The sequence below is a fragment of the Ursus maritimus genome, unplaced genomic scaffold (genome assembly GCF_017311325.1).
Source record: "Ursus maritimus isolate PB19 unplaced genomic scaffold, ASM1731132v1 scaffold_8, whole genome shotgun sequence".
Lineage (NCBI taxonomy): Eukaryota > Metazoa > Chordata > Mammalia > Carnivora > Ursidae > Ursus > Ursus maritimus.
In genome coordinates, this window is record NW_024426996.1 from 42781724 (window position 1) to 42807511 (window position 25788).

Genomic DNA, 25788 nt, shown 5'->3' on the forward strand with positions numbered 1-25788 from the left:
GCATCGTCAAGAGTATTTTCTTGAATTGATCCCAGACTCAGTCCAAATTAGAGCTGGAAAACCATCTCCATCACCAATTTGAACGGTGTACCTGGAGATTGTTTTAGGAATCTTGTCTTCTACCGCCTGTCTTGCTTTCAAGCTTCTGAGAGTCTTAAAGTCTGGATTGGTCCTTGTGGGTTCCCTAATCTTTATGGGAGGTTTCTTAGGTCCTGCCAATTCTCTGCCCAGCGCAAACTTGTGACTTGCTCTTCCACAAGCATTTTCTGGGCACCCACTCCGTGCCAGGGGTCGTGCCACCAGCGAGCTGATATCCTACTGTAAGACAATGTCAGAGAGTGATAACCGGGGCTGACACACGCTATAGACTAACCGGGTGGTAGTGCTGGAGGCGGTAAAAATGGGCATTTCTGCCTGGCTCTGGCACATCGCACGCGCTCAATTGTTAGCTCGGTGTCTTAGAAATACACAGCATATGGTTGTCTATCTTTTTAAGTCACTGGCTGAGGAGTGTTTGTACTATGTCTGGAACTGTTCCAGATTAAAAGAGACTGAAGAGGCAGGACAGCTAAGTACAGGGTTTTTCCCCAGATTACAAAAAAATTGCTATCAAGGCCAATATTGGTACCAATAGATTTTAATCTAGACTGTATATTAGATAATAGAAATGTATCAATGTTAAATTTCTTGAGTGTGATCATTGTATTGTGGTTATAAAAATGTCCTTGTTTTGAAATACTAGGTATGAAGGGTTATAATGTAATTTACTCTCAGTTCAGGAACAAAGTGCATCTATCCACAGAGAGAAGTGTACGTATGTACACACACATGCACACACACACACTCAGAGTGGCACAGAAGAGGTGGCAAAATGTTGACAAGTAGCAAATTTAGGTGATAGGCATACAGATGGGTTGAAGTTCATTATATTAGTCTTGCATTTTTTTTTTTCTGTAGCTTTGAAATTCTTCACTATAAAGAGTTTGGTGCAGGGCGGGGGGGAGGCAAAAAAGTAAAAGAGAAAATACTTTAAAACTACCTTAAGTGGTTTTTGAAGCAAAATCCCGAGAAGAAATAATTCACAAGTCAGTTCTGAAACCAAACACAAATACTTTTTATTTATGGGATATCATTTTACATCAATTCCATTAAAACCTAAAACCAGTTTGCTGTACTCAAGTTAGGGGGCATAACAGTGTTTTAGTTAAGCTGGAGTCACAGGACTTGCACACGGCTATGGATGGAATGCAGATACTGACGACACGAAGCGTTCACAGTTACAGGTTGGCTGCTGTCCATTTAACAGTAACCCCCAAGGGAAAGATCTTATGATAAAAAGCAACCCACGTTTTGGTCTCATTTACAGACACCCAACATTTAGTTGGTCAATGAATTCTATACATTTATTATACAACATATGAAAGAATAAAAGATAAGGCTTACAGAGGTATTTTAGCAGTTGTAAGAATAAAAACCAAGGGCACAAACTAACTTGGAAAGCTTTCTGTATAAACTTCAAAAGCACTGGTAAAATGGACACGGAGAGGCAACAGATGTGTGTTGTTAAAGGAGAAGCTAGAGGTTGGTCTAGTCAGATTTGTAAAAACTTAATTCAGAGTTCATGCTTCGAGAAAGCTGCATGTAACATTACAGTGGGTGTTTATGGCAAATCAAATCACGAAACTTCTGACCTACCAGTAAACACCAAAAAGTTGTATTCCATGACGACAGAGTACTGCAGTGTGTAGTTCAAGACACAGCGGGAAGAGAAAAAGGGTGTAGACAGGTAAGAAAGAAAAACCAGAAGAAGGCACCCTAATTTCTTTAACATTAGCCAGTAAGTAAGTGTCTGATGACTGCTCAATTTTATGTAACTTGGGGACATTTTTAAGAGAAAAGTATCTTATTATTCGTTTGGCCCCTTTTCCTCTCCCTCAAATTAACTGCATAAAATCAAGAACCAAGGGCAAGCACTCCATAGTCATAGAGGTTTATTTTCAAGAGAGCTCAAAAATTATCTGGAGTCTTCTAAATATACAAGATTATTATCACTTTGGAATACTTACTTTCCATATTCTAGATCACAGATAGTTTTTCCTTGGGTTTTTTCCCCTTAGTCATCAAAATGGTCACTGTGGCCGATATGTTTAACATCTCCCCGTAATAATCCTTTTATATTAGGATTAACAGTGCTTATTAGCGTTTCAAAACATTCTCCAGTTCCTAACCGTAACTTTTAAAATAATTTCATCTATGATTTGTATTTGTTTAAACAAAACTATAATTGATCGACTCTAAGAACTGTTGCCTTTCAAGTGTGATTTTTTTTTAACTTTACAGGATACTTCTGAAAATGAATCAAGTTCTCCACAAATTCACACCTGCCTCTGGCCCATCGCCACTGGGATACCAGGCACCTGTTGGGAGGGAACCCCTTGCAACACATAGGTCCCAAGAGCTGTGCTTGCCATCAACATCTTCTATTCTCTTCGGATATTAATTTGTGCAAACTGGTACGAAGTTGTAAGGTAGAGGCGAGTCTACCATTCCCAAGCAAGGAATGATTAAATCTGCTTAATCACTACAGAGTTTTCCACACTTCTGGTTTATTTCACAGCAAAACAAACCTTTCTATTTGGTAGAAAAAGGAAGTGATTTCATTCTACCATATCATGATTTTGTATATGCACACACACCATATATACATACAAAATTTCTGTCTTTGGTGGTTCAGTTAGGGAAAAAATAATATGAAAATCTGAACACTGTTTGCAAAGAAACTGTGAAATAGTGGTCAGGAGTAGCATTGTCTGTGTGCTTTACTCATTTAATGCCATGTAAAGGTTCACATTTAGCCCGAAAGATTTTTTTGGCCAGATTTTGCAATAACCCAAACCTCTTCCAATCATTATTCCATCACGGATCTTGCTCATCCCTACAGCATTCCCCTGTTCAAATGCACCATTAGCTTTTTACTCGGTTTAAATCATTCGACTTTTATGTTTTCACAAAACTTCAGGGACTCAATTAGTCATTCAATAGCACCAGATAGTTGAAGGGAAAACATGTTATCTATACATTTCCTCAGGAAGGGTAAGGCAAGGAAAAAAAAAAAGACATAAAATACAAACCTAAAACACCGTCCTGTTTACTCATCTCCTCATCCACATAAATAATGGCTATCACCTTTCTGTACAAATTACTCAGGTAATGAATGACGAAGTGGCCCCTCCAGGAAAGGTCCTACTGTGTGATAAAGTGAGCTCAATGCTGGTGGTTTCGTGTCCACTGCCTGCAATGGACATTCTGCCAGGAAAAGCCTAGCACGAAAGAAAGAAAACAAAACAAAACACCTCTCACTTACAGTACAGTTCTTTTTCCAAAAAACTAGAAAGTTAGACACCACGAAAGCTTAACTAAAAATCCAAACCACAACTGAAAATGCTCTGCGGTTACAAACTGCCAGCAAACCATGAGGTTCCCACGGAGGCGGCAGGGTCAGTGAGACGCAGAAGGGCACGGGGAGCGGTGGCAGACCCAACACTGACTAGGAGAGGGCAGAAGGGGGACAAAAACCAGTAAAGGAAGTTTACGAGCGTTTCAAACTCATTTAAAAAAAGGTGCAATTTTAATTTGTTCATTTGTACCTATATTCAAACTACTACGGCTTTAACATCAGAGAATAAAAACCTACACCTTGCGTGGTGGAAATGACCTGTGGCATGGTACACGTCTAGACGTTCAAATAATGATACCTTTCATCATTTAAAAACACTCATATTTAAGTAAACCAAATTATATTTGGCAAAGGCCTCTGAAAAGTTCTGATTCCCACCTCCTTCCAAAAGTTGGCCTCTTAAACAATGAGGTTAATTCTGGCAACATTCACTGATGGTAACAGTTGTTCTCTCTTGTGTTCTGAAATGCTACATCGGAGACCAAATGAAGTATAATTGGTTCATTTGAAAAAAGGGACTAGAAATATGCCACAAAAATTATTTTTACAATACAGTTTTGCAGAAATAATCTCTAGGTGAAGCTTTTTTTCTTTTTATACACATATACAAAATTTAAACAGCAATATACACATCATCACAGTGAGGACGTTGGCAAATGTCACCAATCTGTAGTGTAAATACGAACTGCAGAGCAGCCTTCCAAGAGAACAATGCTACACAGCAAGCAGAGCTGGCCCATTCAAGCAAACACCAACACGTCCCTGCAGAAGGGAGACAGTGCAAGAAAAGCAGCATGCGCTTTGATACAAACAGCAATTTATGGCTAATGGTTGACATATCTGCGGTAACAGTGACTCTCTCGCCGCTATGCATAAAGTCCTAGGACATCTGTTTGTCTTTATACCACTCCACAAACTCGTCCAACAAAACTGGCCCTGGAGAGAGAGAGAGAAAACAAAGCGGCTATAAGGCTCTTCCCAGTGAGGAAGAGTCCAGAGTGGGGGTGGGGGTGGGGGTCAGGGTGTGTGTGCGGAGCGCCCAGCGCCCAGTACTTACACGCTCCGTCTTCATCGTAGTTGCTGAGGTCAAGGTTAATTGTCCTGCTAAACTCTAGCACATTGCACCACTGGTCTTTGTTAATAACTTTATATTTTGATTGCTGATGGAGGGAAAAGTAATATGAATTACTGACACTTACAATTAACAAATGGCACGGTTTCAACTGCTGTATGAATCAACTTAAAGTTCATGAAGGTTAACTCTTTCCATGTGAGGTATGTTAAACACCAATCTAGGAGAAGGATGAGAGAGAGCAAGAGTAGAACTTAAGATGACAATTTCCATTAGAAAAATATTATGAGGGCTTAACACAAAATGACAAGCACATCAAAGAAACGTGATTTTTATCCCTAGAAGTGAAACTTCTAGACTGCAAAAGCCCGTTCATTTAAAAAAAAAAAAAAAAAAGATAATTAACCTACTTCATAGAGATCCTGCAAGAATGAAAAGAGATAATTTATGTGAAGTACTTCATTCAGTGCTTGGCAGAAAGCAGGTGCTAACCAAAGAGCAGCTCCCATTAATAACCCCTGCCCTGACCAACAGGCTGGCGGTCAAGTACACACAGCAGGGAGTTTCTCTCCGGGAACTTCGAAGGGCTACCAGCGGTCTCCGAACTAGGTGCTCTAGCCTAGTTCTAGAAGAAAGTTACTGTTCCAATCATTCAAAACTTGAATCTGATCATAAAAGTAATAAATTAGAATACCCATGAAGTAGTTTTCCTATATTCCTCTCGGACAAGAAATATGCCATAGGTATTTTTTTTTTTTAAAGTACACAATTCTGGTATAAAGATTGAAAAATAAAACCGAGATTCAACAGTTTTTAAATCCTCCCCACTAAAAATCAGGAACACTGGGAAACAATACGAGGACGTAAAAAGCAGAGAGAGCTGAGCCCATGGTTTTGAGGATACAAATACAAGAGAAGCTCAAATGAAAGGCTCGCTGTGTCCCTTGAAAAGAAAAAAAGCAAACTAATGGAAAAGAGAGAACAAAGCACAGACTACAAGTTTAACTTTTCAAAGCAACTCAAAGCCAACATCAGTCACGGCAACAGTGGAAGATGCTCCTGGAATCGTGCAAAGTCAGGCTTGCCGCAGCAAGGTCTCTCAGCCAAGAACTCCTCGCACCTGCGCCCAAACTCCGCTCCGCTCAGAGAACAAGAACCTATCTCTCCTCGTTTTCCAAAGAAGGCTAACGTTTCATGGGATGGCCAGAGAAATTAGAACAGATCATTTGTAGACACGGACTGTCACGTCAACACACACTTCTTATTGTAAAACTAATTTTGAGACCCGTCTCAAGGAGTCCTGCTTAGCAACGTTAAAACCAATTTTTAGTAACAGTCCTCAAAGAATCAGATCAGCTGGATGTTTTTCTGGACCACTGCATAAAGTGAATTGTTAAGAAAGATTATGGCAAGAGTGAAGCTGGAGTCAGGGTAGGGCCCAAGCTTTTCTCAAAGCCCCAGGACCCTCCATCCTTTAAAGCAAAGGGCACTTTTTAAGGGGTTTGGGTCTGGAGGGCCAGAAAGATGCCATCTGTGACAACCCCAGTAGCTCAAACTTACATCTCAGATACTTCCAGGTCCTACAGTATCACACGGCATCCTGATAACAAACCAGCTCCTGATAACCAGCGGCTCAAAACGTCTGATCATTAATACTTAGAGCAAACAAACCAGTGGAGTCGAGCGCTGGATTTTTTTCTAACGCAAACGTAAAGAAAATGGAAACTGAGGGAGATGCCGCCAGTGTGTCTAACACTTAGATTGACCTAGGTGCCCAGATTCTTGGAGATAAGAGTAGATAATAATACAGGACAAACTTCTTTTAATAAGAAGGTAGATGGCTGCTTTTTAACTTTTGCTTCGTAAAAGCGGAAATTTATCTATAGCCACAAAAGAAAGTGAATCTTGTTTCACTACTGTTATGCAGAGCAGGAAATCCTAACGGAGATCAAGTTTTTACAGTGGGGCAAGAGAGCGGAAAGGCCAGAGCCGGGGCTGTCTCAGCTGCACCTGCACCGGGAAGCGATGCGGCACGTACACCCCACCCCCCAGACACACCCAGAGAACACGGGGAACTGCTCACGGACAGCCATTACGTCACCATCAGTCCTATAGGCAGAAAAGTACAACAAACAGAAAATTACGTGAAATGGTTAAATAAAGTATACTTGGTAGTTCGAAGCAAGCAAACATACATTCCATAAAATAACAATTTGGTACCTCTAAGAATTGGTGAAAAACTGGAAAAAGGGGCCAGATTTTTCCTAATAACAGTCCCAACATGCACTTGGCAGTGTTTATGTCTAGGCTGCGCTGGTCCTTTTCCTGTTTAACAAACAAAAACAAGGATGAGCCAGATGCCCCCAAATAATAAATTCCAATAATCCAAATTTCTATTTCACTTCAACACAAAATTAGTAAACAGCGCATTTATCATACACCATAAAAACCCTGAACCAGGCCTGAGGTGGGGGGAGGGGAGGCGGTCAAACGCAATGGAAGGCTTAATCGGTTCAGTGCTGTATCAATTTACTGTGGGAAAGATTCATGTCAACTGAGTGATCGCCCTAATGCAAAATCGATTAGTTATGTAGTCATGGTATCTATGATTATTTCATGGGATAAAAAAAAATCTACAACTCAACTGTGACATTTATGATAATTGTCCAAATCATAATTATTGACCCCAAAGCCCATAACTTAACTAAATGGAATTTAAAAGTTTCGATTTCCATGCTTAGGAATCAGATTTCCTTAAGAAAAATAATTTTTTCCAACAATTTTATTTCACTGGTAAGTGTTTTTCTTGAACCTAAAAATGCTGGAATTAAATTCAACTCCTACCAAATGCTGGGGCCCTGGAGATTGAGAGGATGAACGCGTCCACCCACCGGGGAGAGAACGGCCTAACCTACTGCAGCCCTCCTTACCTGGGGTTTATTAGATGTGGACTCTCTGAGCAGAATACCCCTAACTGGTAGCCAAGTGAAAGACAACATTTTATAAGGAAACCAGAACAGCAATATTACATAAACTTGAATACGGGCAGGTTAAGTTCAAATCCACTTCTATTTGCAATAAAGGATCCTACTTTCTCGTTCTCACTTTCGTACAAGTTTCCATTCCAGAACTACAAGCAGGCTGTTTCTAGGTAAAGGGACAGAGGACCTGGGACCATAAGCAGTAACCTCACATATCCAAAGCTAGCCTCCTTGTGGTATTTTAACTACAGTGGAAATTTGCAAAAGTACTTTTTGACAAAGGGAGAGAGTGTCTGGCTATCCCACTTGGGGTGGAATCTCAGTGTTCGTCAAATTAAGGGATGACGCTGTGACCACCACCGTCAGCCACGTATGCAGCCACACATACCTTCCGATCAAGGACTCTAACACTGAAATGCTCTTCAGTACACACAGAATTTCTGTCCATGACACTGGATTTAGAAGTGAAGGGCTTGAACAATACAGCAAATGTGAGGGCCTCACTCAACGACAGCAAACAAGGCAGATGCAGATACAGGAAGATACTGCAATAGGTCTGTCTTTTGGCCCCCGTCGTAAAGCGTTAACAACTGTTCACCAACAGACCAGGTCAGATGGCTCCAAGTCACCCTTCTCCGTTACAGGCCACGCAACTGAGTCTGATGATGGTGGGGGCCCAATTCCACAGTTCCATGCAAACGGGTGGGACCTCCTTTCCACGGCGTTCTCTGCCTATCTCCTGGCCACGCGTATGGTCTTGCTCAGGGCCACGGGACTCACTCCCAAAGGAGAGGAGGACCGTCGAAAAGGTGCTCCCGACACTGCCCACCTTCCGCCAAACACCTCATTGGTTTGCTGCCTTTCAGGGGCTCGTACTTCTGTGATGTGAAGTGCAAGCAAAGGGAAACTTCCTCTTACCCTGTCACACAGGTGTGGCAGACAGCAACAGCACACCACACTATAAAGCAATCCACACAAAATAAAGAAATAAATGAAATAACGAGTAAACTGTTGAAAACACACGCGGCACCACAGGACTGGGCCCCAAGTTCATTTGTTGAACAACCGCTCATGTAGCACAGGGCTGACGCCACGGGCATCCTGCAAACGCTTTCCCTCTGAGGAGTTTGTCATCATTCACTACACCTCAAGTCGCTAGTCTTGCCTTGATACAGTTGTGCCTTCTTCCAACATCAATGCCTCTGTCCCCATCACAATGGACATACACTAAGGTGACAAAAAAAAAAAAAAAAAGATACAAAGGACCTGGACAGACTCTTTGCAACAATATAATCATCTGACAAACTGATGATCATGAAGGATTTCAATGCATGTGTTTGGCAGTGATGCCAAAACATGGAGGAAAGGCATCAGACTCACAGGACCGGAAGCTGAACAGCACTCACTTACTCCTGCTCTGCAAGGGTGCCAGCCGGCAGCTCGCAATCACTAACACCATCTTCTGCCTAGCAAATAAGAGAAAGATATTATGGATGCACTCACGGTCTGAACAGTGGCATCTCGCTGATAACCAACATTGCCGGTGGGGGGATATGACTAAGTGCGAATGACCATGACTGGAAACACCCAAAATTCCTGGGAACAGCACAGTTGAGAGTTCCCACAGCACACATCTCCTAAACAGCAAAATTGGAGACACGCCCAGGGAGTTCTCGGACAATGATCCTAATGGCAGTCTCCGCAAAAGGGTTCCCAATCGAAGGTGAAATGAATCTTCTAGGATGCTATGAGGCAGCCGTCAACATCATGGGCAGTAAAAAAAAAAAAAATCACCTTAACAAATTCAAGGAGTACAGCAAAGACATACAGAAGCTCCTTGAAAGAAATTAAATAGTACACCGTCAACACCGACCCTATGACCCTCTGCTCCTGGAGCACCAAGGAGCAAAGGACGGATTTCTGCATCTCAAGGTCAGAATCTAAGCAGGAAGTACCTTGAGGCGGACTGTCAAGAGTCAATCAGCACCCCCGGAGGCCCATCAAGGTTCAAGGAGAAGAAATGAAACTTCCCTTCCTGCCTACTCCTGACCCAAGATGTGCAGGTATGTACTTCACGCACTTGCATTTTCTCGGATAACAACTTAAAAAACAATTTTATTTTTTAAATAATAATGGGAACTGAACAGGTTCTGTACACCAAAGATACACTACCTCCCTACAATACACAACTAGATTCTGCCTCGCTGTCTTCCTGAAACGCAGATTTTAAAAGAGCAATTACAGATGAATCAGGCCTCTTAGTGGGGCAGCCATAAAACCAAAGGAATGTACTCTGAAGATATGAGGCAGTTACGTGTCGTATATGGAACAAATGCATTCCTCAAGCTAAAGTCTAACAGCAGCTAATGCAGAAAGTGATGACGGTTTATTAAGTTCTGATTTAAAGTTCTAATATCTATCTATTTATATCCATTTAATCTATGTATATATACGTACATATATATATATATAAAGTACCTTTGTTTATGTAAGACTGTTCCGGTATAAGTCTTCTGGTAAAATGTGAAAACTAAGCATTTTTTTCCTTAAATGGCTCAAATGACTTAACAATAACAGAAACAAAGCAGTTTAAATATGTAAATATGGTATTACAAAATGAATCTTCCAAAACCTAGGTGTCCAGATATGCTGTATCAGAGGTCCCCAACTACTCCAGATGATCTATTTCCAATTTTCACAAAGTGTTAATAGCTTAAGACTTGTATGTGAAAAGGGGAACCTTGAATTATTAAAATTATAAAGAAAAAAACCTTCAAAAAAATCCCTAATATTTTCAAGAGACTGGATGAACTCAAGAAACAATATATGTGACCACAATTCACAAACACAAATGGCCAAGTCAGAAACTGGTGTGCGGAGTTAAAAGGCCTAAACTGAAGACCTACGATACACGTCCTGCAATTCTTATTTGACACCATAGGGATTACAAAAAATAAAGAGAAAACGCAGTCCTCCTTAACACAGCTACCTAAGGAAACAAATGCAAGGTAAAAATAGCGCTAAAGAACTCGAATTTTAATATGGTTCAGTTTATAAAACTGAAAATACAATAAATCAGTTTTTTGAGTGGGAGTCTTTTTTTTTTAAACGCACATTAAAACAAGCAAAAAAGTCAAAACCCCCAAGAGTGCCCTCCCATTGGGAAAAATGAAATAATTTTGCTCTTAGAATTTACCCAGCATTCATTTATAGATAACAATGTTTGCAAGGCAATTACTTAAGCTAAACTACTGACAAAGATTCTATGACTGTAAGCACTACTCTTAGAAAACAAGTCATTATTTGAAACTCGAGGTCTGCAGACAACCTCAAGAACGTCAGTGTAGAATAATTCAACAACTATTCCTAATTCTATGGGTAACTTTTATTGAGAACTTCATCTGCACCAAAAATTGTTAAAGGTGCCTTATCCTTAAACTCATTTAATACAACAACTCTATTAGGACAGGCGTTATTATAACCCCCACTTTATGAATAAGGAAACTGAGGCACGGTGAGCTACGTGAAAGTCACTAAGTAGTAGAGATGAGACTTGAACCAGGTAGTCAGGTGCAAGCCCGAGCTCCTTGCTGAGTACCACAGCACTTCCCTGAGAAGGAATGAGGGGAGAGAAGCTGAAATATTCAGAGGCATACAAGTCCAATTAGCTTTACAAATGGCTACTGAGCAAACGTGTCTGACCTAATAGCCAGAGAGTAATCCTAAAGACAAAACTGACAAGACGTTCAGGGTAACGAACCTGGGATTAGCTGACTATACATTACTCCTACTTTGGTCCTCACCCAGGATCACCTTCTGTTTTCTTCCTAATTCACAATGAAAACAGGAGAAAAACGAGGGTGTGTGTGTGTGTGTTGTGGGGAGGGTGGTGGTGTGGAGAGGGAAACTAGACAGCAGTGGTGCTTAAGCACTGAGAAACTGACCCACGTTAGAGGAGGAAGTGGTTCCAGTGATTGCAACAGATTCAGGTTCGAGTCGGGCTGAATTCTCTGCCAACACAGGTTACTGAACAGGGCCTGGAAAATTTTCCTTAGCAAATTCTACAAGTAACCCTCATCGTTGTTTCTGGTTTGCATGGAAATGACTCAGCCGCTGTTTCACTTGGAGGAAGACCACACGGGAGCTTTAGTTTGTGTGACTTCTGCCATCTTCCTGAGGCACCCTCTTCCTTGGGGGGCATCCCAGAGGCACTGTTTTATTTAAAATGAGTCCACACAATGACACTTGTTTATATAATAATATTGACATTGGGGGGGAAAAACCCTTCTGCATAAATTCCCACTTGTATGAAAGAACCGGCCATTTCAGCCCCTGAATGGGTGTCCCACCACCTTCCTCCACCAAGACACAAGATGGTGACAGTTTCAAGGCAGGGAAGGCAGTACGGCTCTGTGAGAGCCCCGTGCTGTCCTTGTGCTGCCCCCTCCTCTCTGGCTCTCAGTCTCATCATCTGCATAATGACAGCACTGGACCAAGTGGTCTCTTATGGTTTCTTTCAGCTCTAAAGTTTCACACTTCGATGACATCCACAAGACTATAAGTTCAAGTCAAAATAAAATCAGAAGAAAAATAATATAACTTTATAGCCAAACACTATTTTTAATTGGCAACAATTTTGAAAGTGAGAGAAAAATAATCACACCCATAGGACTATATGATCTTGCTGGAGAGATGTCAAAGAGGTCATCTTATCATTTTCTGGTACTGTATCATAGTTTCTTTCCCCGTATATTAAAGTACAATTGAAAGTATTTAACATACGCCATTGTTATTTACAACAGGGAATATTTAGGATGTTAGAACTATAAGAGAGCTTAATTTCTATTAAAAGTTTGATTTTAAAAGGTCTGCTGTGTTAATTATACGTTATTACCTTTAGGAGTCCTTTTTTAGTAGAGAAAAAAATAGGTATTAGAGGGGAAAAAAGAGGAGATGGAGTTCTGTTTCCAACCAAGGTGCAGTTAGAGAAATCAGATTTCCCCTTTCACTTTGAAAAACCAGAAAACTGGACCAATTATCTGAAATGCTGGCTGTCACACACTGGACAACAGGCAGCATAGGATCATGACCGCTGAGAAAAAGGAGACAGGATGGAAGCCCCAGGGTGATCCCAGTTCATTGTTCAGAGGCAGGCTGCAGGCCAGAGCACAGGAGGGGAACCCAAACCGAGGCCAGTGGTCTTGCTGAGTTGAAAAGGACAGAGGCTGTAGTTCAAGGAGGCAAAGGTGACCATAATTTGTGGGACAAAATACCAGCAAGGCGGGAGCTACACAGAGAAAGATCTGGAGATCTAGGAAGTGTCTCCCTAGTCACTGGCCAAGGACTTATCTGTGTAAGTGCTAGAGGAAACTGACTAAGTCCAGGGAAGGCACCACTCACTGCAAAGGAGTAAGCAGAAATTCCCAGACCTCCCACAGGCTACAGTGGAAAGATCTAATACACATGGCCTTGGGAAGAATCCTCAAGAGTCTTACCAATGGGGCTGAATCATTCCAAAACTGAAGGCTGCTCCAGACCAGTCCTTTCAAAGGATCAATCTGGTTTCAAGTAACGATAACTATACACCAGGAAAACGTTTAAATTGAATCTTATTTAAAGGAATACAACAAAACCCAGGAACCAACAACATCCAGCATCCAATCAAAAAACAAAAAAACAAAAACTACTAGGAATGCAAAGAACTTGTAAAATATGACTCATAATCAAGATAAAAATTAAGGAATAGAAAGAGACCCCAAAATGACAGATGTGATGGTACCAGAAGACAAAGTTGTTAAAACACCTGTTACACTGGCTAGGATTAACCACAGAATTAGACACTGCAGAAGAAAAGGTTAATATTAGCATACATAGTAAGAAACATTAAAAAGGTTAAGGGGGGACCCCAAAACTGAACATGGAATCACTGGCTTGTGGGACAATATCAAGCATCTAACCGAGGTATGACTGCAGTCCCAGAAAAACGGAAAGGGAGAACAGAGAAAAGAGTGAAGAAATAACAGCTGACAAAGTTCCCAGCTTAATACAAACTGTAAGTCCACAGATTCAAAAAACGGAACAAACTCTAACCAGAATAAACATAAGGAAAATCATGCCAAGACAGATCATAATCAACTTGCCAAAAAGGAGTGAGAAAGAATAAAAGCAGTCACAAGACACTACGTTCAAAGGAAAAATGAACATCAGACTTTTCCTCAGAAACTATATAAGACAGAAGACAAGGGAAAGAGATCATTAAAGAAAGAGTATTAATAGCCAATCCATAATCTTTTATCCAGAGAAGCACCTTAAATAATCGAAGGCAAATTAAAAGCTTAGAGAACTCATCACCAGAAAATCTGTACTATGAGAAATGTTAAAGGGAATTTTTTAGGCAGAAGGCAAACGATACCAGGACGAAATGTGGGTCTACGCAAAAGAAACAAAGAGCACAAAAGTGGTTTACAGAAGATATTCTCGTCTATTTAAAGCAAAAATGATAACGGTGTGTGCTACGGTCTGATGTCTGTGGCTCCCCCTTAATCCATATGTTGAAATCCTAACCCCGAAGCTGATGGGTGCCGCCTTTGAGCGGTGGTGAGATCATGAGGCTGGAGCTTAGTGCCTCTTTAGAAAAGGAGACCCGAGAGCTCCCTCTTCCCTTCTGCCACGTGAGGTTACAGCAGAGAGCCATCTAAGGATCAGGCTTCAGGCAATCACCAGAGACCTAACCTGCTGGCACCCTGATCCTGGACTTCCCAGCCTCCAGAACTGCGAGACACAGATTTCTGTTCCTTATAAGCTACTTAGTGTCTGGTCTCCTGTTACAGCAGTCTGACAGACTAAGACAACATGCTGTGAGATTTATGGCATATGTGCAAGTACAACGTACCACAGCAGCAGCAGAGAGCATGCGAAGGCAAAACGGAAGTCTACTGTCGTAAGGGTTCTTGCATCACACATCGAGTGGTATAACATTATTTGGGGATTGTGAAACTTTAAAGATGTAAAGCCTAGAGCAACCACAAGAAAAATGAAACAGAAAGGCAGCTATTAAGGCAATAGTGGAATGGAATGATTCAAATGGAATCATTTAAAAAAATACCTCAATCCAAGGAATTCATGATAAAGGGGAAAAAGGAACAAAACAGATGAGAAAAATAGGGGAAAAATACTATAGGAGATGTAAATTTAACCATAACGATAATTACATTAAATGTACATGGTTTAAGCACCTCAAGACGGATATTGTCAGACTGTCTATATGCTACCTATAGGAAATTATATCCTACCTAAAAGAAACCCACTTTAAACATAAAGACATGAATAGGCTTAAGTAAAAGGGTGGAAAAAGACAGATCATGCAGACTTTAATCAAAAGAAAGCAGGAATGGCTACATTTGTATAAGTCAAAGTAAATTTCAGAACAAGGAATATTACCAGAGATAAAGAGACATTTCATGATGCTAAAGGGTCAATTCTTTAAAAGGATGTAACAATATGAACTGTATCTAAACCTAGTATCCCCACTTCAGAATCCATGACATAAATGACAGGAGGAGTACAGCTGGAGAGTTCAACATTTCTCTCTTGGTAATTGACAGAACCTAGAAGCAGACATCGGGAAGGACACAGAACACCTGAACAACTATCAACCAACGTGACCTAATTGACAGTCTAAAACACTGCACCAAATAGCCTCAGAACACTCATTCTTTTTATGTGTTTTACATAAAAAACATTCATCACAGCAGATCGTATTCTGGACCACGGATCAAGTCTCCATACATGTAAGTGAACTGAAATAACACCGGGTATGTTCTCTGACTACAACAGGATTAAACTAGGTATCAATAGGAGGATTACTTGGAAAGTCATAGATACTTGGAAAATAACACCAACAACACATTTCTAAATAACCAATGGGTCAAAGAAGAAATCACAAGGGAAAATGAAAAATATTTTGAACTGAATGCAAATGAAAACACGTACAATATCTCGAAACTTGGGGGATAAAGCTGAGCAAACCAAACCAAACCAAAGGATTCAATAACGAATCCATCTTAGCGCCTATTTTAGCCGAACTGAATCTATTTGGCAATGAGCAAACATGGGTGGTAGTCAGTCCCCTTACGTACAAAGGCTTATGAATTCATTGGTAATGCTCAGTGAAAGCAAAGGGCTCTGCTGGCTGTTACTGGGGGTGCAAAGAAAGAAAATGCATAACCCCTTGCTCTGTCAGAGAACACGAAGGCCCGTATCCGAACTCAACAGCCCCGCTAGAGGAGGCAGCAGGGCCACGCAGGGAAGACGCACGACCCCCTCCAGGGCGGGGGGCCCGGACACCCGGGCTGTGGGCAAGTGGACGCGGGGGCTGGGCCCAGAAGCCCGACACGGGAGAGAGCTGGGGGCGTGCACACGGGGCTCTGGGCAGACGTCCGGCAGGACGAAAGGCAGTAAGCAGAAAGGCCAAAAAGGCAGGCAGCCGGTGCAGTGAACAGCTGACTGGACTTCACCACGACACAGGCGTCCTGTGAGAAAGGAGCCCGAGTGAGCCTCGGCCTGGACTTGGGGCCAGAACCTGGGTTTGAGCCCTGGCTCTACTGCTGATGAACAGTGTGACCATGGTGCAATGTCTCTACTCCCCTGAGGCCTGCTCTCCGCCTCCATGAGGCAGACTGAACCCACCCCCGCTGGTCACTCAGAGCGGCTGGCGGGGCGGTGGACAGCGCACTGAACACATGGTGAAACACGACGTACCACGAAGGCACGGGGACCGAAGGCTCTGCTGAGCTGGAAGGTGGCCCCGTGACCCTGGGCTGAGGCGACCCTGGACGAGAAGTGACAGAATGTGGAAACAAGGTGACTGTGGCCGTGCAGGCCCGGAGTAACCAGGGCCTCGATCGGCTAGGCTGTGGTGGAAGCACCAAGAAAGAGGCAAGCGAAGGAGCACCTGTGAGACGGCCACGCTGACGCACCACAGATGACGCAAGCCGGGGAGGGGAGTAAAATGGAACCTGGGCCTAAAACAGCATATATGTGGCGAACTCTGACCCCCAAACAGAAAAGCTAGAAAACAGGGCTTATTTTGGTGAGAAGGTATAATGCTTCTGAACAAACTTCATCCATACAGTAAGAAACAGCTGACTATGGGAGAAAACCAGTCTCATGTAATAAAATATTTAATCCTAGAAACTATGAATCTATTCTAAAAGTACCTGGCAAATAACTGCTATGTACAATTACACAAATGCCATTTAGTAGAACACTGTGTCTGAGTTTCACCGTATCATTTCTAATGTCTATAAACTTTCATGTGTTGTGATTTTATTGGAAGGTTATGAAAATGCAAAAATTCACAAATGAGGACACCACAGAGAACCACCAACGTGTTACCGCAGGATTCACCATCAAGTAAACCTTTGGTGCTGAACTACCAGGGCCAAAGCACGTAAAAAGTGAAAAAGATCAGCATGGTGGTAAGAAATAAAAGAGTTCTCCGTCCCTGAATGCTCTGCTTTAAAACATAAGCAATCAAGAAAGCCTAGTCACCCGACTCCACCAAACACCAAACCTAACAGAAATCACACCAGCACTCTTGAACAGAGTGTAACTGCACGGGCTGTGCACCGCGTGTGAAGGAATACAATGCCAACTGGAGCCTTGGAATTCACTACGTATGGTGAATAGGCTGAAAAAGTTAAGACTTTATTCACTCCAGTAGAACGACTGTCGCACACTCAGACAGGCCTCGCTACGTGACGAGATGCTCACTTTTCAAAACGATGACTAGAAATTACGTTTGAATCATGTTCACTGACATTTGCTTGGGTTTGAAATTCAAACGATTTCCAAATACAACACAGCACCCAAAGTGAAACTGGATTAGATCTGAGTAGTTTACGCCAATAACTCAATGGGTGAAGGTTTATTGTTTCATGAGAATGAGAAGCTTTTCCAAGCCTATCTAAAAAACATTTAGAAAAGTGTCTATTACATGCCCATCTATAAATGACTTCAAAGCCAATCGCAGGAGCTCGTAAAGGTCTGCCACCACAGCTCTTTGCTAACATACTACATTTTTGCCCAGAATCAGTTAGTTTAGAAAGTGTACATGTAGAAAGAAATCCTAACTAGCACCCAGGGAGTAACTTACTCAACTTCTTTGCTTGCAGCATGTAAAAACAAACCTCACAAGGCAATAAAAAAAGGAGGGGGGGAGGAGAGGGAAACATCTGGATAGGCTCCAGAGAACTCACCCGTGCAAAGTCAAACGCATATCTGTAAATAAGTTTAAAGTTTGTAGAATCATTTAATAATGATCTTAAGTAATCCAAAGTATTTCTGAGTTTTTCTGTTGTATCACATCTAGAAAAACAGAATAAAGGCAAATTATAACCTGCGTTTTTTTCTTAATTGGGGCAGTAATATAATACCAAAAGACAGAATAAAAACCCTGGAGTTGGAACGCATTCATGAGGATCTATTTTTTTCTACATTTTTGATTTAAAAAAACTTCTAATGCACAGAAAAATGGAAAGAATAGTAAATAAGCACCCACACACCCATCCCTTGGGTTCATAAGAAATACTGTCATATTTGTGCTCTCTCCCATACACACACTTTTTCTCTATACCATTTGAAAGTAACTTGCCAATGTTACGACACTTCGCTCCTAAACATTTAAACACCATCATCACTCTTAATATTTTACCAATGTAAACTTTCTTAGCTAATACACAACCCATATACAAAGTCCCCAACTGTTCTCCCATTTTCTTTATAGATGCTTTTTCTTGCTGCAGGATCCAATCAAGGCTCATGTACTGCTGTTAGCTATCTATCTCCTTAGTCTCTAGAAGGCTGTCCTGCCTTTTTTCCTGTCTTTCTTGACAATGTCGTTTTTGAAAAAAGTTGTTTTGTAGAATCCCAATTTGTCAGATAATTTCCCTGTGATTATACTTAAGCTCACTCCTTATGGTAAGAGCACTGCTCATGATGTCCTTCTCCCTGCATCCCATGAGGAGGCTCACAATGCCCGTCTGTCCCGTTATGAGTGATACTAAATTGATTTATTCAATTAAAGTAACATCCCCCAGATTCTCCACTAACAGGTACTCTCCCTCCTCTGAAATGGTACGTAATTTATGAGATGCCATCTCGGCACTGTGAAGCCTGTTCCACAACCACCTTTCATCTGGTGCTTTCAGCAGCCACTGGTGACGCCTGCCTGCGTCGGCTTTACATGTGAAGACGTGAAATGGTGACTTTCCGACTCTCATGCTGCGACACTACTGGCTGGAGCTCTTCTACAAAGACAAGTTCTACTCACCACCTTTTTTTCTGGACTTCAGGACTTGTGCTTTTCATTCAGTGTTATAATCTTTTATTGCCTCTATTCTTTGTGATGTACAAATTGTCCTCATTTGGGCAGCAGTCCCTTCAAGCTGGTGCCACTGTCCTTCTGATATGTCCCCGTCAGTCTTTGAGTATGTCCTTGCTTCTGGCACAAGACATCCCAGCTCACTTTGTACTTTCTCTACCTTAGACCTAAAATCAGCTATTTCTCTAGGGAACTTTGGTGATATAAACCTATTTTTACAGGTAAGTGACACATGTTTTATTTTTCTTAAGGAAGTAGACTAATTGGCTATTTTTACAAACTGATTTTCTGTTCCTAATATCTAGCCCTTAAAAATGAGAACCATGAGTTGCCATTTCCACCAACGATATTAACCTTTTTCAATGCTGGATGTGCTTCCTTGTATTTCTCTGTAGAACTTTTACCTACTACTACTAAGTATAAATAATACATATTGTAAGTATTATCAATGTAAATATTTTATATACTTTATAAGCTAAAATATGGTTTATACTAGAGTACACTGATCTATTTTTGCAATAAATTTGTGAAGGTTTCTTTTTTGTAGCTAACTACAAAACAGTTCCCGTACTCTACTGGGATAATAAAATATCTAAAAGCCAAAAATTAGAGCAAAATGTTTCATTTCCATGAATCTACAACAATTTAGAATGTCCTCTATTTCTTCCTGATGTTTGAAAAGTAAAAAAAGATAACAATTAGACTATTTTAGAAGTCAGAAAAGGCTTCTTTAAGGGACTGAAATGTTTGCTGACAGCTAAAAGCAGACACTAAATATTTTTAGCAGGGAGGGTTTTCCAGATAACAGGAACAGCATGTGCAAAGGCCCAGTGGCAGAAGGGGGCATGCCAAGTTCAAAGATAAAAAGGAAATCATCGTGACTAGACAGGGTAGATGAAGAGGGGAAGTGAAAGGGAGGTGGGGCCATGCCATAAAGGGTTTTGTGGTCCATACTGTTTTGTTTTGTATTTTTAATTGAATCCTAGAAACAACGGAAGCCACCCCCTACCAAGGGAGAGACCACAGTCATTGGGCTTGCATCTTGAAAAGCTCACTCTGGATCTCTGTGGAGAAAAGGCTGCGGAAGAAAAAAAAGATGCTGATAGCCTAGTTAGAGATCTAGTGCCAGACCCCAAATGTGGGGTGAATAGAGGCTAAAAGGACATACAAGAAAGCAGTAAGTGGGAGTCTAGGAGGCAGGGGGGGAGCGGGGCTTACTCTCCATTGGGCATACTACTGTATTATTTTTTATTGTACCTATACATGACTAATAATATTTTATTAATAATATGTGGGAGGATCAAAGAAGAAAGAAACAAGCCAACCCCAAAACACTTAAGGCCGAGGTCTCTGCTCTTCACTGGAAAGGAAGGTTAAGGGCCAAAGCCTCAGGAAATTGGCCAGATATCGGCAGGTGGTTTAGTTGACTCCTGCCCAACGAGAGGAAGAACAACAGATGTTTGTTTCAACAGACTCGAGGGCAGGGACCACTCATTTAGACAAGTGCTCTGCTACACAGCTAAAAGAAAAGGAAGAAGCTGGGAGTCTTCGGGGAGAACCGCAAGGCCAAACGTGAATGAAGCTCAGCAGCATGCCTGGGAGTCCAGCTACTACCCTGGCCGAAGGTGTCCTGTTTGAAAGACGCTCAGAGATCCTGTCTGGGGTGTAAAGTATAAAATGCCCAAAGTAAAATTTTCACTTCATGGATGTACTAAAGACAGTGACATAGGTTAGAGCTAATATCATCAATAAAGAGTTTGATCTGTTTTCAAAGGGACCCAGCCCACAGAGCCTGGACTGACCCCCATCAGGGAACAGGCCGCTGAGTCACCCTGTCTGAACCACAGATTGCCATCTAGTGGTCACTCCACAAGATCAAGTGCAGAGGGAGTCCCTTCAAACAGGGCCAGTGAAGAAACTGGCTTGGGGAGTTGAAGCAACCAGCCTGAGACTTTCCAGACAGCACCCGCGTCTTCAGCCCACCCCCCCTGCTTTTCGGTGTAGCACATGTGAGAAAATTCATACTGGCCCGAGAGCGACAGACCGTGCCACTCCACTCAGGAGCATCATCTCCCAGAACAAAATGTGCACCTATCGTGGGATCATTTCTTACGGGAGTTTTGCTCCTGTAACAGATTCAGAAGCACCGGGAATCGGGAAAATAAGCCTTAAGGTTATAAAATGAAAAGTAGTTCTCCGTTACCAGAGGAAAGGCCTTCACCCCTTCACTTAGCCAAAGGTATTTTTCTAGCCCATCATCAGTTCTATGCAAAGTTAGCTATATCTCTAACACGCTTTTGTTCTGTTGAGCGTAAACATCCCTATAAGCTTAATTCATCAGGAGTAACCTTCAGCCCACATGTTGCAACGAGGTGCTAAATAAAGCAAACATTCAACTGAAATGAGCCCTCCCTGACTGAGAATGACCCACGGAGCTTGGGCATGAATGTTCCCCACCAGCTGCTGTCGCTGCTTCCAGCACTCACGAAACACTCGCGCGGCGGGGCTGGGCACGCAACTCCCCTCCCCGGAGTTCTGAGAGCCCAGGTGTGAACCGCAGAGCATCACTTCCCCTTCCTGGTTTCAGAGGCGCTGCCAGAGACACCCAGGAAGTGGCAGAGCTGATTCAAACCCCTGGTTCCAAAACCCACGGGCTTTCTGTTTCTAGCACAATCCCACTATACAGTAACCATTTTTTTAAACTTAGCATTTTAATCAAATATACTAATATATTATAAATACAGGTATTGTCACATACACTTTAATTCCAGTGTGAGTTCAAAACATTTCACTGGACAGGTTTAATAAAACCAAAAGGGAGCACAAAAGAAAACAAATTCAAAACAGAAGACAAATAGGTAATTCAGAAGAGGGACTGCTTTCCATCTTCCCAGCATATTAGTGATTAGCTTCTAGGCATTCTTATTCTTATTTACTGGGCGTGCACACCTTATAAACACAGTACTTATGTCATCACTTCAGGAAGCCTAAAGAGAAGTGGCCTTATTACTTTTGGATCTTTCGCCTGAACGTTGCTTCCGAGCCCGTGCCCTGAATGGACTGTCGTGTTCACGGATTTTGTTTCCCCAGGATGTAGAGCACTGTGCTTGGCACGTCACGGCCATTCAACAACCTGCCGAACAAATGATGCATCTACGGAGGCCTGAGGGAGGGGGAGTGGAGGTTCTTAAAACTTGACATTGGACATCTGAACTATAAAACAGGAATCTTAAAGGTTATTCTGAGTAATCATCTCTTCCTCAGTGATGGGGAAAGCCATCTCAGAGCTTCATACCAAAAAAAGAAAGCAGGCTCCTCAATGTCTTTAGAGTGGGTGGGGCTTGTCATTCCACCCTGAATTGCAAGGACCAAGTAGCTGTCTCCTACAGGAACCCATCTGCCTCCAAGTGTGTCACACCAAGTATTAAGCAGGGTTCCCAACAAAGAACTGGCAGGATCCCTGCAATCCCCCTCTGCACCCCCTAAACCCCTAGGCAAGTGTGGTCCTCACGGGAGAAAGGACTGGCATTGTGTAACATTCTTCTGTAAAGGCAAATGTAAAAAAGAATCTAGAATGACATAAAAATGGATATTATACCCTCCCTCGTAAGACAAATGAAAATGTGCCTGAAAAATATTAATGGTGCCTCTGAAGCCCTGAAATAAAATCTTGATATGGCCATGCATTCATCAGGACAAGGACCCTTAAAAAAGAACAGCCATCCTGTGCTGTGTTCACAAGGCAGCCAAGAAAGGAAGCGAGGAAAACAATGAAAGTTAGTAGACTTAAAATTGTCAAGGAGATGTGCCAAACACCAAAGCCACAATTTTTAAAGACATTTCAGAGGACTTAACCCTACAATTCTAGAGCATGCTGTCAGGAAAGTTTATCTGTAAAAGGGTGACTTGACTTTTACCTAAAACTCCTTTGCCATCAGACAACAGTTGTTAGAGGAAGAACATGACTTAAGAATCAGAAGTCTGGGGTTTTCTTCCCATTTGCCACTTACTTTAACATACCATGTATCCCTGCTAAGCCTCAGTTTCCTCATTTGTAAAATGTGCAGGATAAAGCCTAATCAGTCATCCTCACCGGGAGCCATGAGGCTCAAATGGAAGAGCCGTGAGAAGCGTAATCAACCACAACAGCCAGGTACAAAGAGAGCATTTTTATCAATGACAAATGGACAATGCCAGTAAGTTGGCAAATTCCAAATTGTTTAACTAAAACCATAAAACCATTTCCACTCCAATTTCAATCCAGTAAATATCAAAGTCTATTATTCCAAGTTAAAGTGAAAAAAGAGTCATTCCGAGTACTTTAGATCAAGGTTACCATGTTAAGAATCAAGAATCAGCGCTTCATCTTCCAGTACCACTGAAATATTTACCCCATCTCAACTGTACCTTTTAATGCCAAATATAGAGTAACAATTCTTTCCTTGAATGAAAATCTTAGTGTGTGGGGGCGCCTGGGTGGCACAGCGGTTAAGCGTCTGCCTTCGGCTCAGGGCGTGATTCTAGCGTTATGGGATCGAGCCCCACATCAGGCTCCTTTGCTATGAGCCTGCTTCTTCCTCTCCCACTCCCCCTGCTTGTGTTCCCTCTCTCGCTGGCTGTCTCTATCTCTGTCGAATAAATAAAATCTTAAAAAAAAAAAAAAATCTTAGTGTGTGCACCACCCCCCCTACACACACACACACACACACACTTGCATGTGCGCACACACGCATGCAAACTGAACTCATAAAACCACTGAGGTTTTTTTTTTTCTTATTGTCTCGGTTAACACAAACAGAATCGTTATTATTACTTCTTAATCACTAGTGTAATGAAGTTCCAATTTTGCCCAAAGCTAAAATCAGAATATATAAAATAGAAGATATCAAATATTTTCATTTCTAAGTTAAACTTTAGTCAACTTCTTCTCCCCACCTGTAAACCAAATGCTATTACGCCTTTGCTTTTTAAGCTCTAAGCCTGTGCTAATATGGTAGCCACTAGACACACGTGGCTACCCAGGCACTTCAGTTGCCCTTAGTACAAACTGAGGACTCAGAAATGTAAAACATACACCAGAGTTTGAAGACTTAATATGAAGAAAAGAACAACTCATTAATTTTTAAAATATTGATTATATGTTAGATTTGGATATTTGGAGTTAAATAACATTCTTAAAATTAATTTTACCTGTTTCTTTTAACTTTTTTTAATATGACTATTAGAAAGTTTTAAATTACATATGTGGCTCGCATCTTTGAGAAGAGGCTGGTCTATTTCTATTGGGCAGATCTACTCTAGAAGAATACTAAAACAATATATATTATATAAAAGTTTTAATTGCTAAAATTCATGCATAATGTCCTCTCTTCACCATATAAAAATGGGATTTGGTCTTTACACCTATGACCACAGGTGAAGTCTACCAGGTCACTTGGCTTCCTCCAGTCACCCAGTCCAGGCTCCCTGACATCTCAGAGAGGAAGCAGCCAGCTGGGGAGTGCCTCCCTCTCCCCCAACCCCGGCCCAGGACAGCCTCAGGACTTACTGTAGAGAGGTCATTCCTTTTAACCATTCCTGTAGAGTAAAATAACCCATGTTTTGTGCATCCAATTTCCAAGCTAGGACAAGCATAACTACCTGTATAAAAACAAACAAACAAAAAATGAGAAAGACCAATCAAATCAGAATGACAGATCTCAGTAATTAAAACATACCAACAACTTTCCACATGCTTCTGTTCACGGTAGTTTGGTCACTGAATTATGAACAGGGTAACTTCAAAAATGAGTTCTAGTTTGGAAAACATCTAAAAAAAGTTTGATAATTAGTCTGTTGACAAAGGCTTGGAGGAACATGAACTCTTATGATGCATGACGGTGGAAGTGTAAAGCCATTAACCTGCCCAGAGGGCAATTCTGCAATATTTACAAAAATTAAAACCAGTTATTGACTCAACAATTCCAGTTACGGAAAGTTCTCTAATAGATATACCTGCACATGTACACAAAAATGTTATCATTCAATAATATTTTCTGCAGTATTATTTATAGCAGCAAAAGACTGAGAATGACCAAACACCTATTAATAAGGGCCTAATTAAATACTTCCTTGCTGAATGCTTGCCACACGGAGAAATACTATGCCACCATTAAGACAAATGAAGTAGAGCCATCAGCAGAAAGGGGGAACAATCTCCAAGGTTTATTAAGTGAAAAGAGCAGGTGCAGAGCAGAGGGCTAAAAAAATAAAAAGGTGGGTGGTAGGTCATATATAATAATGGAGTTGATCATAAACACATTAACGTTTGTGAATTTAACTGTATACACTGGAGGAAAATTATTTGAAAGTAGCCCAACATTCCACTTAAAAAGCGCTGCGCCTGGACTGAGCACAGGCTGAGTGGCCCAGCCCAATCACTTCTCGGTGTGAATCTTCCCAAACTCTCGAAGTATCAGGTAACTGTGACAACTCTAGTTTATGGCACTGCTTATCACTTAGCTGCTTTAGAGAAAAGATGGCCCAGAGATCCTGATGGTGAGTTTAGTAAAGGCCTGAAGGTGTAAAGACAAAATTATATTTCAAAGGTACATCCAGCTTCAAACCGTCCAGGGCTCCGCACAGGGACAGAGCTGAGTCCACCCATCCGGCGATTGGGGAAGAGGCGGAAGCCTTCCCATTTCATCTCCCTCAAAGACCCAAGATAAGATGAGGAGTAACTAAAAAAGAAAGTAGGCCAGCCCTGGACACGTAAAGAAGAGCAATGCGGATTTGCTAGGACCAACCCGCCACTCTGTGGGGCTGGTTATCTCTGGACAGTTGTCCGTACCTAAGAGACACGCAGTCCTGAACTGGGGATCACGTACACGTTGCTGAATGGCTACACTCCATTTGT

General features: G+C 41.7%; 1 protein-coding gene across 5 annotated transcripts in view; it reads right to left on the minus strand.

Moving 5' to 3' along the window:
* Window positions 1-1098: 1098 nt before the first annotated feature.
* The window catches only part of DCUN1D4 (defective in cullin neddylation 1 domain containing 4), a 67197-nt gene continuing 42507 nt past the window's right edge, over window positions 1099-25788 (minus strand). For 4 of the 5 annotated variants that reach the window (XM_040625058.1, XM_040625061.1, XM_040625062.1 and 1 more), the window contains exons 7-11: window positions 24442-24533; window positions 17770-17878; window positions 6750-6854; window positions 4515-4617; window positions 1099-4393 (exon numbers count right to left, since the gene is read on the minus strand). In XM_040625058.1, coding sequence (XP_040480992.1) covers window positions 4338-4393; window positions 4515-4617; window positions 6750-6854; window positions 17770-17878; window positions 24442-24533 — 465 coding nt within the window. In that variant the 3' untranslated portion in view covers window positions 1099-4337. The remainder of the gene's footprint in view (window positions 4394-4514; window positions 4618-6749; window positions 6855-17769; window positions 17879-24441; window positions 24534-25788) is intronic. The other variant, XM_040625059.1, reaches the window with a different exon arrangement.